Source organism: Coregonus clupeaformis, chromosome 24 (genome assembly GCF_020615455.1).
Source record: "Coregonus clupeaformis isolate EN_2021a chromosome 24, ASM2061545v1, whole genome shotgun sequence".
NCBI lineage: Eukaryota > Metazoa > Chordata > Actinopteri > Salmoniformes > Salmonidae > Coregonus > Coregonus clupeaformis.
Genome location: NC_059215.1, coordinates 45,757,343 through 45,771,636, shown reverse-complemented (window position 1 = coordinate 45,771,636; position 14,294 = coordinate 45,757,343). Strand labels below are relative to the sequence as shown.

Here is a 14,294-nt window from a genome sequence, read left to right as displayed (position 1 = left end):
GATGGGCTGGACATGCCGAGAGATGAGTTCAAATTCGTCTGCCATGTAGCACGCTTCTGTCTATAACATGAGCTGCTCAGTATGTGTAGATAATCTTTGCTACCGCAGCTTTTTTGAAAGACATAATGTTAGCCATGAACAACTGCAAAAGTGTTGCTACTGCTCTTGACAACATTGCTGCCCAGACTTTAGCAGGCACTATCGATAAAGATCAGTGGGAAAAAGTTGTGATGGATTACTTTCTGCACACGGTCAGTATGAACCGGAGTGACTTGACACAACAACGGGCCAAACAAGCTGTAGCTAGCTACAAACCAAACGGAAAAGACACGCTGCCGTGAAGCGTTCATCCATGTACAGTGGGGAAAAAAAGTATTTAGTCAGCCACCAATTGTGCAAGTTCTCCCACTTAAAAAGATGAGAGAGGCCTGTAATTTTCATCATAGGTACACGTCAACTATGAAAGACAAATTGAGAGAAAAAAATCCAGAAAATCACATTGTAGGATTTTTAATGAATTTATTTGCAAATTATGGTGGAAAATAAGTATTTGGTCACCTACAAACAAGCAAGATTTCTGGCTCTCACAGACCTGTAACTTCTTCTTTAAGAGGCTCCTCTGTCCTCCACTCGTTACCTGTATTAATGGCACCTGTTTGAACTTGTTATCAGTATAAAAGACACCTGTCCACAACCTCAAACAGTCACACTCCAAACTCCACTATGGCCAAGACCAAAGAGCTGTCAAAGGACACCAGAAACAAAATTGTAGACCTGCACCAGGCTGGGAAGAATGAATCTGCAATAGGTAAGCAGCTTGGTTTGAAGAAATCAACTGTGGGAGCAATTATTAGGAAATGGAAGACATACAAGACCACTGATAATCTCCCTCGATCTGGGGCTCCACGCAAGATCTCACCCGTGGGGTCAAAATGATCACAAGAACGGTGAGCAAAAATCCCAGAACCACACGGGGGACCTAGTGAATGACCTGCAGAGAGCTGGGACCAAAGTAACAAAGCCTACCATCAGTAACACACTCGCCGCCAGGGACTCAAATCCTGCAGTGCAAGGCGTGTCCCCCTGCTTAAGCCAGTACATGTCCAGGCCCGTCTGATGTTTGCTAGAGTGCATTTGGATGATCCAGAAGAGAATTGGGAGAATGTCATATGGTCAGATGAAACCAAAATAGAACTTTTTGGTAAAAACTCAACTCGTCGTGTTTGGAGGACAAAGAATGCTGAGTTGCATCCAAAGAACACCATACCTACTGTGAAGCATGGGGGTGGAAACATCATGCTTTGGGGCTGTTTTTCTGCAAAGGGACCAGGACGACTGATCCGTGTAAAGGAAAGAATGAATGGGGCCATGTATCGTGAGATTTTGAGTGAAAACCTCCTTCCATCAGCAAGGGCATTGAAGATGAAACGTGGCTGGGTCTTTCAGCATGACAATGATCCCAAACACACCGCCCGGGCAACGAAGAGTGGCTTCGTAGAAGCATTTCTAGGTCCTGGAGTGGCCTAGCCAGTCTCCAGATCTCAACCCCATAGAAAATCTTTGGAGGGAGTTGAAAGTCTGTATTGCCCAGCGACAGCCCCCAAAACATCACTGCTCTAGAGGAGATCTGCATGGAGGAATGGGCCAAAATACCAGCAACAGTGTGTGAAAACCTTGTGAAGACTTACAGAAAACGTTTGACCTGTGTCATTGCCAACAAAGGGTATATAACAAAGTATTGAGAATTTTGTTATTGACCAAATACTTATTTTCCACCATAATTTGCAAATAAATTCATTAAAAATCCTACAATGTGATTTTCTGGATTTTTTTTTCTCATTTTGTCTGTCATAGTTGACGTGTACCTATGATGGAAATTACAGGCCTCTCTCATCTTTTTAAGTGGGAGAACTTGCACAATTGGTGGCTGACTAAATACTTTTTTCCCCCACTGTATACGGGTAAGAGCCTAGCTACATATTTAGATATTATATGTTTCTAATTTTGTAAGTAATTTCAAATTGAAGTGTACTGTTAGCTAGGTAGCGAATGTTAGTTTGCTGGCTGGCTCGCTAGCTATCGTTACGTGTATAATCTGTGTAGTAATATTATTCATATCTCAGAAATCCATTTTGCATTGCTAGTTATTGCCTAACGTTAGCTAGCTAGCAAACATTGAACCTAGTTGGTTAGCTTTAGCTACCTGCAGATTCATACTGGTTCATCATGCATTGTGGCTAGCTATGACAATCCGTTTGTACTGTAGCTATGGGTTGGGATTATGGTTAATTGTTTAGCTAGCTAGCTACAGGTCTAAACAAAAGACTCCACTTCGCAAGAGAATGATTACATGATCCATCAAGTTAGCCAGGTTTGTCTGGGGGTGATTACAAGCCATCTATTGTATTTCATGAACATTTGTACATGTCTAGACAATAGTGACTCATCCACTAAACTAGATGTGGCTGAGGGGTGGTTATAGTATTTATTTCACATAACCCATCAATTTAGACAAGTGTCTGGGTAAGCATCATCTAATAATTATAAAATATTTTTATCTGGACACTTTCAAAGTCAGATTGGGACATAGGCCAAGGACTAGATAGTGTATTTTTTCCTGGAGTTTTTTCTTATTGTAGGCTACTACTAAAACCACTGTCTTTGTTTGTTTACTACACTACCTTACTCACTCTGTTTAGCACAAGCCTCACAAAGGGCTGTGGCGGTCATAAATTTTGGTCAGCAGGTGATTTTCAAGCAAATAACTGACGGTCTCACAGTAATTGACGTTAATGAACATAAACACATTTTGCATCTCCTGGCTTCCACACATAGCCTACAAGCCACTGATGCAGACCTTAGGAACATCTACATTTTAAAAAGTCTAATAAATCCATGTAATATAGCCTACACCATCACAATAAATCCATTATTTATTTTAGACAGGTTTAAAGAAACATGATATGAAGAAAATGTAGTCTATTTCAGAAGAACAGAATAGCATACTCTGAGTTGGCCTTATGTTTGGCCCTGATCTGGCTATGCCATATGGCTGTGGCTAGTTCATTTAGCAGACAAGATTTGCTTAGAATTCCGTGGCATTATTTTATATAATTTTATAGCATGGAGAATACAATTGAACGTAGCTGAATAAAATAGAAAGGATATTTTCTCCAAATGATTTCAGGGAGTGCTCACATGCGGCTGTTCTGTGTTGAGTGGTTAACAAAGAAACAGGTACTCATATGCTTAATTTTGAGTTATTTATGTAACTTTAGTTGTGATACAAATGTTGGGCTATATGTTTAGATTTTTTATACATTCTAAGGCTGCATGATGCGACTAATGATGCATTAAAGGCATGAGCTCTGCTTTGTTTTTTGCACAGGCTGTACACACCATCAGTCTCCCATTCACAGTTTGACAAGCACTTGATAATGCCTTGAATTTCCCGGCGACATCCCCTTTGTGTGGCCGTAATTCCCCTAAAAAAATCCATGCCTTTTGCAGCCAGTGTCCCTTGTGCCCTTGGGCTGAATATAATAATTATAATTCCCTTCTCCCGGCTGCGTGCTCCGAAGCACATCTCACTCACATGACTCTTTGTCACATGATCAGGTCTTTCTCACAGGCTACAAGTGAAGAAAGACACATCGGGGACGCAACTGCACGCATCCTTATCCAATTCCGAGGCGCATATTGAAGATATTGGAAGAACTGTCCTCATTTACTTTTCGTCAGCCAACAAGATGAGTAGGCCAAACGAACAGCAAAAACACTAGCCTATGTCAACCTACTATCCCCCATAGTACAGAAGTTGACCTATTCTGTGCGAGAAATAAATATTCCAAACAGTCTGGGACAGTTGTGGGATGCGATAGATCCCAAACTAATACAACCACCAGCATAGAAAAAATTAAGTAATGAGGCTGACGTAACAGATAAGAATGTTTCGCTTAGAATTTTGATAAACTATTAGGCTATTTCTTCACATTATCAGCACAGCAATGTGCACACAACAGTAGGCTATAAGTGCGAATGTTCCATTAGCAGGAAAACACCGTTCTCAAAAGTGACCGCATATGCGATAATTTATGTAACGCTTTTATTATAAAGGTGCATTTATACGGTGAAAATGATCTTCCCCAAACTTGAAACTTACTCGCTGACGTATGTATACCAGTTAGGCATTACACCCGTTGTAAAGCGGATTCATGTGCTTAATTTTAAGTTATTTGGCAACTTTAGTAGTGATACAAACCTTATAAAAACATATAGGCCTATGGGCTAGGCTGTGGCGTGCGACAATGATTTGAAAAGGTCACACAAAAAAGGCATGCGCTGTTTCTTGCCTTACTGCACACAAGCTGGGCATCATTCACAAGTGATAATGTCATTCAAGCTGTGCATCATTCACAAGTGATAATGTCATTCACAAGTGATAGGCAAATATTGTCACCCATGCTCTCCATTTGTAAATGATTTGCCCCACAGTGGACTGATGGAGATTTTATAGCCTTCCCCAGACTGATGTGCTCTCACAACCCTCGTCCTGATGTCCTCTGAGATCTCCTTTCCTCTCGGCATGGTGTGCTTTGCATTCACCTGGATGGGTAACACCAAACTGACCAGGTTTCTTATCTGTATTTATCAGAGTCCCGCCCAAACTCTTTCCTAACGATCTCTCCTTTGATTGGTTCATTTGGTAGCTGATTCTACTTAACTACTTGATTTAACCAATGCAACTTAGGGTTCACTTATTTTCGCACCTGCACTAATTCCTTTTTAATTTAGTTTTTCTACTACAGACATGATTTCCTCTACACCACCATAAGGTATTGGTAAATATAAACCTGTTATGTCAGATCAAAAAGACTGGTTCTGATTGTGTCATGGGAAAAACTGAAAAACTCTGTAATTGCACAAGGGGTTCACATACTTTCAAGCAGCACTGTATAATAAATAATATATGTGTGAAATTTGTTTTGATTTATCATGCACCTGTCTCAAAACGGGCAGGGGAATAAATACATGTCAACTATGCACTTTCCCGTAGTTCATTTTCATGCCAGCCAGGTAGGCTATACAGCTGTGGTAAAGAGAAGCAATGTGCTTAATATTAGGAAAATTGAGAAATAAATATAGAGGCCTAGCCTATAGAATGCTGATGGGATCCTCTTCTTTTTTAAACGCAATCACATAGCCTATAGAAATGTTCCGCAAAATGAGCTCATGGGCTCTCATGAAGTGTTTGATTAGATTTTTCAATTACATTTGCATTGATGTCAGTGATTTAGCGGGACAATAGAGTGCTGAGTACCAGGCAGTTAACAAGTTTGGTAGGCTACTAATGACCATCAGCAGCATCAGAGCTTGGAGAAGCCTAATTACCGTGACTAAACGCTCACGTGGAACTTGACTGCCGTCATGACTCGTGACCACCGGTGTAGCGGTAATACGGTCACTGTAACAGCACTAGCCTCACATGTGAATCCTTAAAGAGATGGGTGGGGCTAAGGCTTAAGAGGGTGTGAACAATGCTAAATAGGTGTAGACAAAGAAGAGCTCTCCAATAGGTTTACCAAAACTTTTATCCAATGTAAAAAAAAAACGTTTGCTACATAAGATCAAGGCGGTCGATCACATTAGAGCAAAATACTTGAAGTAGTTTATTTACTACTTTCAAGTGGGTCTAATTAAATGAGTAATGGGATATTGTAGGCCTATAGGCTTCGCGAGTATGACACCACCACGGTCAAAAAAGGTGAGGAATTTATTCTGCAATGATCATGAAAATGAAATGGGAAATAGATGCCTATTTCGAACTATTTTAGAATGCAAAGAAAAAAGAAAGAAAAAAAGGATCTTCGCTCCTCTCACTAACGGAAAATGAATGCATGTTATTATATTTACCTTTATTTTTTATTTTTTTGTGGGGGTGGGTAGGTATATCTTGTACTTACATCATGTTTATCAATGAGGCCCCTGGTGAGTGGAACTGTGTTTTTTTTTATTGCACCCCGCTTGCTGTTAGCTATCTCTTTTGAAAATAATTAGTTATGCATGTGAAACATTGTTGCATTTAAACTTTAGAACACCGGTTACTTTGTGTGCTGAACATGATCAAGATGTTTGCAATGCGAAGTCATAGTAATAGTTTGTACATTTCGATTGGAAAAATGATTAGCTTAATGGTTGTGTTTATGTATTCTTATGATTGGGACCTTGACTTATTATCAATTATGTCAGAGTGAATGGGCTGCTTATTCTTTAACATGCTAGGTGTGACTGCTTGCCGTCTTTCTTTCTTTTTGAGTTTGGTACGTGTTAGAAGATTTGTTTCCCCACTGAAGACCTAGGTCCAATATCCACAGTTCGCCACTGTTGTCACATGGGTGCTAGAAGAGGTAGAATTACATTAACACTGTGCTGTTCTCTGGCAATGGATCAAGAGCAAAGGAAGGTTATATTTGTATCACTTAGCAAGTTTTGCAAGTTTTAGAAGGTTGTAAAAGGGTTTCCAATACACCTGAGTTTGAACCTAGCGTCTTTGCACGTCATTACAAATCCCAAAGTCCTTAGGCAAGTTGTTTCAAGTTAAGAAAATGAACTCAGTAAATTTAATGTAGTTAAATATACACTGAGTGTACAAAGCATTAGGAATGCCTGCTTTTTCCATGACAGACTGACCAGGTGAATCCTGGTGAAAGCTATGATCCCTTATTGATGTCACCTTTTAAATTCACTTCAATCAGTGTAGATGAAGGGCAGAAGACAGGTTAAAGAAGGATTTTTAAGCTTTGAGACAATTGAGACATGGATTGTGTACCAATTTATCCATTCAGAGGATAAATTGGCAAGACAAAAGATTTAAGTGCCTTTGAACGGGGTATGGTAGTACGTGCCAGGCACACCTATTTGGGTGTGTCAAGAACTGCAACTCTGCTGGGTTTTTCACGCTCAACAGATTCCCGCGTGTATCAAGAATGGTCCACCAACCAAAGGACATCGAGCCAACTTGACACAACGGGACGCATTGGAGTCAACATGCCATCATCCCTGTGGAACGCTTTTGACACCTTGTAGAGTCCATGCCCTGATGAATTGAGGCTGTTCTGAGGGCAAAAGGGGGGGGGGGCAACTAACTATTAGGAAAGTGTTTCTAATGTTTTGTACACTGTGTATAACCAGAAGTCAAGACAAAGGAGATGATTGTGGACTACAAGAAAAAGAAGAGGACCGAGCACGCCCCCATTCTCATCGACGGGGCTGTAGTGGAGCAGGTTGAGAGCTTCAAGTTCCTTGGTGTCCACATCACCAACAAACTATCATGGTCCAAACACACCAATACAGTTGTGAAGAGGGCATGACAAAGCCTATTCCCCCTCAGGAGACTGAAAAGATTTGGCATGGGTCCTCAGATCCTCAAAAAGTTATACAGCTGCACCATCGAGAGCATCCTGACTGGTTGCATCACTGCCTGGTATGGCAACTGCTCAGCCTCCGACCACAAGGCACTACAGAGGGTAGTGTGTACGGCCCAGTACATCACTGGGGCCAAGCTTCCTGCCATCCAGGACTTCTCTACCAGGCAGTGTCAGAGGAAGGCCCTAAAAATTGTCAAAGACTCCAGCCACCCTAGTCATAGACTGTTCTCTCTGCTACCGCACGGCAAGCGGTACCGGAGTGCCAAGTCTCGGTCCAAAAGGCTTCTTTACAGCTTCTACCCCCAAGTCATAAGACTCCTGAACAGCTAATGAAATGGCTACCCAGACTATTTGCATTGTCCCCCCCACTCTTTTACACTGCTGCTAATCTCTGTTTATTATCTATGCATAGTCACTTTAACTCTACCTACATGTACATATTACCTCAATTACCTCGACTAACCTGTGCCCCCACACATTGACTCTAATAATTTTTTACTTATCTATTTTTTACTTAATACTTATTTTTCTTAAAACTGCATTGTTGGTTAATGGCTTGTAAGTAAGCATTTCACAGTAAGGTCTACACCTGTTGTATTCGGCGCATGTGAGAAATACAATTTGATTTGAAGTGGTCTAGTGCGGTTTCTATGAAATCATTCATCATGTGTGGTAGAGTTCTCAGTGCCATGCAGATTCAGCCTTTTCAAATGCTGGTTGTGTTGAGTATAATGTTTCAGGTCCATAAAACTGGAATTGTTTAATAGACCGGGGTGTTGTGACCTTGGTTTTACTTACTCAGTGATTCAATGCACTTTATTGGCATGAAATGGCATAGGTGTAAATGTATCTCCCTCCCCTGGTTTACCTTTCTTTCTCTTTCTCTTTCTGTCTGTCCCTCTCTTTCCTTGTTCACCTTTGTCCTCTGACAGGATTTCATCATCATGTTTGTCCATCACCTGGCCACCATAACCCTCATCACCTTCTCCTACTGTAACAACATGCTGCGAGTGGGCACTCTGGTCATGTGTGTGCATGATGCCTCCGACATCTTTTTGGAGGTATACGGTCAAGGGCCTATACTATATGTGGAGCGCTGTCTTTTTACTGGCTGAGGTGGTTCAACACAATGTAAATGCTATTTATGGTATACAGTGAGGGGAAAAAAGTATTTGATCCCCTGCTGATTTTGTACGTTTGCCCACTGACAAAGACATGACCAGCCTATAATTTTTATGGTAGGTTTATTTGAACAGTGAGAGACAGAATAACAACAACAAAATTCTGAAAAACACATGTCAAAAATGTTATAAATTGATTTGCATTTTAATGAGGGAAATAAGTATTTGATCCCTCTGCAAAACATGACTTAGTACTTGGTGGCAAAACCCTTGTTGGCAATCAGAGGTCAGACGTTTTTTGTAGTTGGCCACCAGGTTTGCACACATCTCAGGAGGGATTTTGTCCCACTCCTCTTTGCAGATCATCTCCAAGTCATTAAGGTTTCGAGGCTGACGTTTGGAAACTCGAACCTTCAGCTCCCTCCACAGATTTTCTATAGGATTAAGGTCTGGAGACTGGCTAGGCCACTCCAGGACCTAAATGTGCTTCTTCTTGAGCCACTCCTTTGTTGCCTTGGCTGTGTGTTTTGGGTCATTGTCATGCTGGAATACCCATCCACGACCCATTTTCAATGCCCTGGCTGAGGGAAGGAGGTTCTCACCCAATATTTGACGATACATGGCCCCGTCCATCATCCCTTTGATGCGGTGAAGTTGTCCTGTCCCCTTAGCAGAAAAACACCCCCAAAGCATAATGTTTCCCACCTCCATGTTTGACGGTGGGGATGGTGTTCTTGGGGTCATAGGCAGCATTCCTCCTCCTCCAAACACGGCGAGTTGAGTTGATGCCAAAGAGCTCGATTTTGGTCTCATCTGACCACAACACTTTCACCCAGTTCTCCTCTGAATCATTCAGAAGTTCATTGGCAAACTTCAGACGGGCATGTATATGTGCTTTCTTGAGCAGGGGGACCTTGCGGGCGCTGCAGGATTTCAGTCCTTCACGGCGTAGTGTATTACCAATTGTTTACTTGGTGACTATGGTCCCAGCTGCCTTGAGATCATTGACAAGATCCTCCCGTGTAGTTCTGGGCTGATTCCTCACCGTTCTCATTATCATTGCAACTCTACGAGGTGAGATCTTGCATGGAGCCCCAGGCCGAGGGAGATTGACAGTTCTTTTGTGTTTCTTCCATTTGCGAATAATCTCACCAACTGTTGTCACCTTCTCACCAAGCTGCTTGGCGATGGTCTTGTAGCCCATTCCAGCCTTGTGTAGGTCTACAATCTTGTCCCTGATATCCTTGGAGCGCTCTTTGGTCTTGGCCATGGTGGAGAGTTTGGAATCTGATTGATTGATTGCTTCTGTGGACAGGTGTCTTTTATACAGGTAACAAACTGAGATTAGGAGCACTCCCTTTAAGAGTGTGCTCCTAATCTCAGCTCGTTACCTGTATAAAAGACACCTGGGAGCCAGAAATCTTTCTGATTTCCCTCATTAAAATGCAAATCAATTTATAAAAATTTTGACATGCGTTTTTCTGGATTTTTTGTTGTTATTCTGGCTCTCACTGTTCAAATAAACCTACCATTAAAATTATAGACTGATCATTTCTTTGTCAGTGGGCAAACGTACAAAATCAGCAGGGGATCAAATACTTTTTTCCCTCACTGTATGTGGTTGTGAGAGTACTGTGTTTCACCCTGGCGTGTGTTTGCTCTGTGTTTCTAGAGCTGTGTGCACTGCTGGTGCACTTAGCGAATACCTGTAACTTGAATCTGACTGTTGAACATGTTTGTTTACCACGTCAGTTGGTAGCGAGTTAAAGTTGGTTTGGTATCTCTAATCATGTGCCTTTTATTTCCTTCTCCCCAAGTTTGCCAAGTTGGCCAACTATGCAAAGTACCAGTGGATTTGTGACACCGGCTTTGTAGTGTTCAGCATAGTCTTCTTCATCACACGACTTGTCATCTATCCGTTTTGGTAAGGGGAGGTGCATATTAAATTACGCAACAAGGCACACAGCTACGTTATCTTACTGCAGCCATTCGGTCATCAGCACTATAGGATAGATGTAGAATTAATTTGATTTCTATAAAAATGGTCTCTTTGGTGTCTCCATGTGACGGTGCCCTAGTAACGTGTGTGTGTTATAGGATCATATACAGTGTGCTGGTGGAGAGCTGGGAGATCATTGGTCCATACCGGTCCTGGTGGCTGTTGAACGGCCTGCTGCTGGTCCTTCAGACTCTTCATGTTATCTGGTTCTACCTCATCGCTCGAATCGCCATCAAAGCCATATTCAAGGGCAAGGTGTGTTTACTCCTTCTGTGAATAAAAGTGAACCTATGGTAGCAACAGGGATAATTTGTGTAATATGCTCACACTGTACTTAGTAGTAAAATGTGCCAATATCAAACATTTTTCTGTTTACACAAACAATCTAGTAATGTTTAGGGAGGAAAAACAGCAATATGTTTATGATATGATTCCTCCACAGACTATTCATTATGTTACTGAGCACAAACTCTGTCCCTTTTAAAAGGTGGCAAAGGACGACCGCAGTGACATCGAGAGCAGCTCAGAAGAAGAGACCGACACCAATGTCAAGATTAGGAACAAGTCACATCCCAACGGTAGCGAACAATCACTAAAGGAGGGCAATGGGACCAACAGCTTTGTCAACGGTGAAACACAAGACCACTGAACACTGGGAGACGTGAATATGAACTGGACAAGGGGGGTCCAAATGGATCCACTCTGCTGTGTGCACAACAATAAGTATACTTTAACTCTTCTTTCACTTTCAGAAAAACAAACCCTTTCAGGATTGGTGTGGTAGGACGATAAAATTGACAGTGACTGCTACCTTGGGGACCTCTATTTATCACTGTGTTTCTTTGTATCAAGTTTACAACTTTGCCTTTGCTTATAGTGGAAATAGGGGAAGAGAGTTTTCATAGCAGTTTTACCGGTCAAATACAGCTTGTGCTTCATTTTTTACAATTTAGAGGAATAGCTTTTTTTACTTGGAGAGATGGCTTTATCAATGAAACTGGTAATATTTTAATGGTTGTGTGAGATTGTGTGCCTTATTGAATATGCTGCCTCCCCTCATCTGAGGGAAGAAAGATACCAAATAAAAATTCTGTATTTTTCTCATTAAAAACGGTTATTTAAACCAATTAATTAGTCAACATCTTTTGACAACCAAAATGATAATGATACTAAAAGAACCTCATGAATGTATTCACTATCAAACACTGCTGTCGGTTCAGCCCATGGCTGTTTGAATGCCATTGTCATGTAACAGCATATTCAGTGGTTAAAGTTCTCCATCACTGCGACGGATTTCTGTCAAATGGATTCTGGTTGTTTTTGAGATCAGTGACATAGGCAATACAACATTTTGGGGGATGGGGGGACAGTGGTGTGTAGCTGCTGGCAAAGTAATGCAATGCCTTTATCACTCAGATCATGGTGCAACTTTCCAGTTCTACTATTTTTGCCATGTAGTTATTAAATCAAAATCAGACAACCCCGTAGTAGAATAGTTTACCTAGTCGGCTTGTTGTTTGTTCTATGTGACAGAAATATTCATCTCGAGGCGCATTCAAGTTGCGAGAGCAATATGAAGGGAAACGTATTCTAACAAGCAGTCAATGCACTTAAAAAGCAGTTTTGGCTAATGTATTTTAAAAGCATATTTGGCCTTTGTTAAAAAAGAGTGGGGTCCCAGTTTTCCATTGCTACCATTTAATTTATTTACTCCTTCAACAGGGCCGGATTAATGCAGGGGATTACCTGGGCTGAAGCCACTGGGCCCAGTCCCGTGGGGAGACCCAAGAGGCAGCATTTTTCACCCGTAAAAAAAAAAAAAAAAAAAAATGAAATATGTACAGGTATATATTATATGCAGTGCATTCGGAAAGGATTCAAACCTCTTCCCTTTTTCCACATTTTGTTACGTTACAGCCTTATTTTTAAATGGATGAAATACAAAATGTTCCTTATCAATCCACACACAATACCCCATAATGATTAAGTGAAAACAGGAAATTTTAGCACATGTATTTTTTTTTTTTTTTTTTACAGAAATACCTTATTTACATAAGTGTTCAGACCCTTTGCTATGAGACTCGAAATTGAGCTCAGGTGCATCCTGTTTCCATCGATCATCCTTGGTGTTTCTACAACTTGATTGGAGTCCACCTGTGGTAAATTCAATTGATTGGACATGATTTGGAAAGGCACACACCTGTCTATATAAGGTCCCACAGTTGACAGTGCATGTCAGAGCAAAAACCAAGCCATGAGGTCAAAGGAATTATCTGTAGAGCTCCGAGACAGGATTGTGTCGAGGCACAGATCTGGGGAAGGATACCAAAAAATGTCTGCAGCATTGAAGGTCCCCAAAAACACAGTGGCCTCCATCATTCTTAAATGTAAGAAGTTTGGAACCACTAAGACTCTTCCTAGAGCTGGCCGCCCGGCCAAACTGAGCAATCTGGGGAGAATGGCCTTGGTCAGGGAGGTGACCAAGAACACGATGGACACTGACAGAGCTCCAGTGTTCCTCTGTGGAGATGGAAGAACCTTCCATAATGACAACAATCTCTGCAGCACTCTACCATTTAGGCATTTGTGGTAGAGTGGCCAGACAGAAGCCACTCCTCAGTAAAAGGCACATGACAGCCCGCTTGGAGTTTGCCAAAAGGCACCTAAAGGACTCAGACCATGAGAAACAAGATTCTATGGTCTGAAGAAACCAAGATTGAACTCTTTGGCCTGAATGCCAAGCTTCACGTCTGGTGGAAACCTGGCACCCTCCCTACGGTGAAGCATGGTGGTGGCAGCATCATGCTGTGGGGATGTTTTTCAGCGGCAAGGACTGGAAGACTAGTCAGGATCGAGGGAAAGATGAACGGAACAAAGTACAGAGAGCTCCTTGATGAAAACTTGCTCCAGATCGCTCAGGACCTCAGACTGGGGCGAAGGTTCACCTTCCAACAGGACAACAACCCTAAGCACAGGGTCTGAATACTTTACCAATGCACTGTATAAACAATAGTCTGAATGTAGGCTAATTTTGAATCTCTGCTAGCTAGCTACACACCAATGATTTGTTTAGCATAGCAACATTGAATGATTAGAATTAATGACTGGGTCAAAACATTAGAAAATAACTAACGACCAGCCCGCTTTGGTAGCAACTTCAGAATGCAAAAGTTATCCGATGCGGGAGGCACGGGAAATAATGCCTCTGAGTGGCCATCGGGTGTGAGAGCTCACTCAATAGTTATTGGCAGCCCCTAACATGGAGAACGGAAAGCGCTGGAGTGCCATTTTAAGTGGCAACGATGTAAGTGGGACGTCTGATTCTCCGCCAAAGAACAGGCAAGCACTGGCTGTCACCAACCAGCGCCAGGACCGTGGTGAGTTCTTCCACTCGTGTGCCATCAATGGAAACATCACTATTAACATCAACAAGTAGCTTGGTTAGCTCGGACTCGCCAACCATAGTTGTTGCCTATGTATGCCTATTGGATATTTATTAAATCATTATTTATTGAGGTTCTTGTCTCTCATCATCATTAAATCTCTGCTAGCTAGCTACGTGCCAATGATTTTGTTTAGCATAGCAACATCGAATGAATAGAATTATTAGAATTAACGACTGGGTCAAAATATGAGACTAATGACCAGCCCGCTTGAGTAGCAACTTCAGAAAGCAAAAACAAATGTACTCGCACATTTATAATTCTTTATGAAAACAATTAATATTTTTATAAATATGCTAGCAAC

At 41.6% G+C, this 14,294-nt stretch overlaps 1 protein-coding gene across 2 annotated transcripts in view; it reads left to right on the top strand.

Annotated features, from left to right (window-relative positions):
- The window catches only part of LOC121538600 (ceramide synthase 5-like), a 31,583-nt gene extending 19,840 nt beyond the window's left edge, over positions 1-11,743 (top strand). The window contains exons 8-11 of one of the 2 annotated variants that reach the window (XM_041846762.2): positions 8,360-8,488; positions 10,366-10,472; positions 10,646-10,802; positions 11,035-11,742. In XM_041846762.2, the coding sequence (XP_041702696.1) occupies positions 8,360-8,488; positions 10,366-10,472; positions 10,646-10,802; positions 11,035-11,196 (555 nt within the window). In that variant the 3' untranslated portion in view covers positions 11,197-11,742. Of the gene's footprint in view, positions 1-8,359; positions 8,489-10,365; positions 10,473-10,645; positions 10,803-11,034 lie in introns of both variants that reach the window. The other variant, XM_041846763.2, reaches the window with a different exon arrangement.
- Positions 11,744-14,294: the final 2,551 nt, after the last annotated feature.